This window comes from Dipodomys ordii, unplaced genomic scaffold, assembly GCF_000151885.1.
Source record: "Dipodomys ordii isolate 6190 unplaced genomic scaffold, Dord_2.0 Scaffold124, whole genome shotgun sequence".
Taxonomy (NCBI): domain Eukaryota; kingdom Metazoa; phylum Chordata; class Mammalia; order Rodentia; family Heteromyidae; genus Dipodomys; species Dipodomys ordii.
The window spans coordinates 3752032-3756488 of record NW_012267340.1 but is presented as its reverse complement, the minus strand read 5'-3'; the positions used below and the strand labels follow the sequence as shown (position 1 = coordinate 3756488).

General features: G+C 44.4%; 1 protein-coding gene across 1 annotated transcript in view; it reads left to right on the top strand.

Annotated features, from left to right (window-relative positions):
* The window catches only part of Clstn2 (calsyntenin 2), a gene marked incomplete at its 5' end in the record, with an annotated part of 372930 nt that overhangs the window by 315907 nt on the left and 52566 nt on the right, over positions 1–4457 (top strand). Inside the window, one exon of the mRNA XM_013029893.1 lies at positions 3081–3230. Coding sequence (XP_012885347.1) covers positions 3081–3230 — 150 coding nt within the window. The remainder of the gene's footprint in view (positions 1–3080; positions 3231–4457) is intronic.

Here is a 4457-nt window from a genome sequence, read left to right as displayed (position 1 = left end):
CTCTGGGCCTGGGCGCTGTCCCTGTGCTCTTCAGCTCCACTTCTGGTTTTCTGGTTTTCTGGTGGTTTATTGGAGATAAGAGTCTCACAGACTTTTCTGCCTGGGCTGGCTTTGAACAGTGATCCCCAGATCTCAGCCTCTGAATAGCTAGCATGACAGGTGTGAGCCACCAATGCCTGGCTAACCTGGTCTGTCTTTAACTTGAGTCTCTTCCAACTGGAGGCCCTCAGTTTCCCTCCTGGCATAATCTTGACAGTAACAGCCTACCACATATGGGGTTCTGAGGTCTCACAAAGAGGCTAGGGGAGAGAATAACATTTTCTGTGTACTCTTACCTGAGTTTAGTGTGCGTTCAGATCATCTGACAAGGTCCTAAGTAAGAAAACTCTTGCAAAGATGGCAGGGAAAGACCCACTGGCAACCATCTCTAAGATGGGCGGCTTTCTCTGAGCTTTCCAAACATGTTCCATGTGTATCTTGTCCAAATTTGACACTCCTTTACACAACAATGGCATCTTTGACCCAGTTCTTCAGATTCTATTTTGAAATACGTTCACACACACGCAAAGCTGCTGGAGGTAGAGAGGGCAAACAAGTTTCCCCAAACAGTTTCATTAAGATTTGTTTACTGAATGGGAGCTGCCACAAAGTGAGCCACAGACTCAGCCCCTGTGTGTATTTATTTTCTTACTACAATCAATAGTGTTTCCTTTGTCTGCTTAATGTCACACAGATGGTAAACCCCAAGTCTCCTTCCGCTAAGAGAAGTTATCTTTTGAGAGTCATTTACCTTGAAAGAAAGGGGAAGTCAAAACTTTTTGCTCATAATTCAATTTGGCACTACTCATGGTTTTAGTAAACTTTCCACTGATCCCTCCTCTGCAACCACTGTAGTTTCAAAGGAGTTTGTTAGGAGAATCCACGGAGAGCATTCTAACCCATTTCTGAACCCATCCAAACCTATGCAGTCCTCTGGGACTGAGTACAAAAACAAATATTTGAAGGGAAATGAAATTTTGACCATCATACACAGTGCCAGAAATACATCACACCCACTTTTCTTCAGGGAGTTTTGCCTGACTTCATTAAATTAAATGCCACCTCCAATCAGTAGATGCAGTTGCATTTTTAGAAAACAGCCCAGAGCACATAGTAGGCTCAAATTTTCCACATCTTGTATGCTGTTAAAAGATAGTTATATAAAGGGAGCTATTTTTGACATGTCCTTCTTGGTCAGAGTAGTCACCTCTCCCTATCACGCTCCCTCATTCCCCCCATCTTCTCTTCCCAAACTACTGAACAAGTGGGTTCATTGTTCCATTTCACACATGTCCGTAAAGGATTGGGATCATATTCACCTTCCACTCTCCTCTCCATTCTCCTGCACACCCCCCGACACTCATAACCACACCCAATATGCTACATTCACGTCACATACGTGTTAATTGTCCAAAGGGGTTTCACAGTAGTGAATCATGCAGACCTATGCAGTACCTCAATCAAATTGACACAGCCTGCTCTCAATTTCCCCATTCCCACCACCCCCTGATACTCAACAGCTTTCAATAAGGTTCATTTTGCTTTCATCATTTGCAGATGCAATATGAATGCAGTATTGTTATTCACCCACTGATATTCTCTTCTCTATCAATCTCCGGTCATCTCAGCGGTCCCATAGTTGCCAATATCTTACATACACACACACACACACACACACACACACTCACACATACACGGGATCATGTGTGTTTACATATATATTTATCTTTTAGGACTAGCATCCCCACAGGACCAAGTTCTTCCAATTCTTGGTACTATGTTTCGAGTAACTTTGTATTTCGCCCATGACACTAAGGTTGAGTGACCTTGTATTCCGCCCATGACATTAAGGTCCTCCATGTCCCCAATCCTGTCACTCCACCTGGGTGGCACCTGATGAGCACTGTCCCAGGAGTTTTAGGTGGTTGATGCCTCAGTTTTTCTAGCCTTTAAGGTAGAAGCTCTGCTCTCAGTTCCCATCCTTTAGTTAATTTCAGTTGCATGAATAATATACATCAGTTGCAATGGGAGAAAACTCATCTAGGTAATTTGCCTTAAGTTTTGATGAAATGCAAGTATCTACCTGAATCAACCATTCTGTGTTTGTTTATTTCTGGATTTTGGCTTGTTTTATAATTTTTAGATTCTTAATTTTGCTTCTGGTAAAAGATTTGCATTCTAGTTGGCATTTGAGTTCTAGTTTGCCTTCACCCTCTCCATCAGACAAAAAAACAAAAAACAAAAAACACAGACATTATTCCAGCAAAGGAAGACTTTACTGTCATGGAACAAAACATTTTTATTAAATGTTAAATGGGCATAGGGTTATTATTTCTTCTTAGGAACAAAACCATATTCCAACAAAAACAGTCTAATACATTTTTTTCTGATTATCAAATATTTATTTCCAAGTGGTAGTATCAAGCCTGCAAGAACAAAGCAATACACTTGATTCTGAAAACATTGGACTTTCTTGGAGAAGAAAAAATAATTTTTTCCCTCTGAGCAAGGAATCTGTTATTCTGTGTAGCTTTCAGAGGGGAGGTCACACGTTTTCTTATTGATTTTACTTCCTATTTGGTAGCAAAATAATGTGAGAAGCAGCAGTGAACACTCCTGGCGACAAGCCCAGATGCTAAAAAATACGTGTCAGGACACTTACTGAATTCCATCCTTTTCCAGAAGTTCTATGACAGATGTACTGTCTTTGCTCTTGTTCAGAGACAGCCATGCAGGCCCACCTCAGGAGAGATGTTTCTGGAAGCCCATTACTTATCAACACGGGCCAGTTGGATTCCAGATGTGTGCTTGGAATCCCCTCGCAGCCCCAGTACACCAAGAGGTGGCTCCAGGAAGCCACCATCAAAGCATATGGTGGCCTCAGGTGGAGGCCAGGCTTCTATTTGCCCTGGTTTATTTCTTTTTCTTTTTAACAGAGTCATTTTATTCTTGTCAGGGTTGATGGAGCAGAGAAGGGATGTTGAATGAAGGTGGGATGGTTTGCTTGACCTGAAATGACTTCAAATGTTCTTGTTCCTCAGGCAACATCAGGAACACAGAGAAGCTGAGCTACGACAAGCAGCGGCAGTACGAGATTCTGGTGACCGCCTACGACTGTGGACAGAAGCCCGCTGCTCAGGACACCCTGGTGCAGGTGGACGTGAAGCCAGTCTGCAAGCCTGGCTGGCAAGGTGGGCCTGGGCTTACCAGTCTTGTTATATGAAGGCAGCCTGGCCTGGCCTACAGAGTGTGCTGGATACGGTCACAAACCATCACAACTCTTAGTAGAGGGTTTCTGGAATGTACTTGTTTTGCCACAAGAAATAGACGTATTTATCCAAGAAATGGAGATGCTTTCCCCATTTTACAGTTGGGGTTGTCAGAAGCAACATTACTAATGTCAGTACCCACTGGCTTGGCATGGGGACAGCTTCGAAACAGTAGTACTAACCCCACAGTGCTCAGGAAAAACGGCCTGAGCATCTGTTGGCTTTACCCAAGGGCACAGAGCACATTCCAAGTTTTCATCCCTTGCTGAACACCTGAGCAAAGATGGTCCCGGTCCTTGTGCTCATACAGACAGGTGGGAGATTCAGAACCCAGCCTTTGGACAAACAGGATTTTGAAAGGTTGACTCTGGGAAGGAAGAAGCCATGATTCCCAAAGGACATGGAATTTTGTATTGCTTTAGATGAGAAAGCCAATGCTCACGATGATGGGGTCTAACCTAAGGGGAGCAAAGAAGGCTGGGCCAGTGTGTAGGTAGATCTTCTCCTTGAGAGAGAGTCTGCTAGTCCTGACATCCTCACCTCCTGTGAACTCGTGGGGTGCAAAGGCTCTCTCCACTGGGACAGTTTTCAAGCTTCAGAGAGATTTGTGTATGTGCATCATGGACAACCAGATATAGGCCATTTCTCAGCCCAGTCTTCTAATTGCTGAGGCTCCAGAGTGTGGAGGGAGTTTTCTATCCGGCATTGTCTGGCCTGGTGTTTTCCAAGTCTGTCTGTCTATTTCCAGAGCATTTGGGCACCAACTTACATGACAATGTAGTCTGCCTACCCAAACTTCCCATTGGCCTCTGCTGAGTAGAGACAGGAAGTGTCTCTACGAGTGTTCCATACAACTCTCCTAAAGCTAGCTATGACTTTACATCTGTGTATAGATGGGAATCTGAGAGGCTCTGTGGGAACCCACATAGAGGATGTGGATTGCATGGCCTGTGACCTAATCTGGGCTGTTGGCAGTCACAGAGGACTTCTTGGAAGAAGAACTAGAAGAGCTGAGGTTAGGCAGTGGTGATTGCATACCTTAGCAGGACAGCAGCAGGTGAGGTGGCAGGTTGTCAGGGTAACTGGTCCAGGTGAGGTGGCAGGTTGTCAGGGTAACTGGTCCAGGTGAGGTGGCAGGTTGTCAGGGTA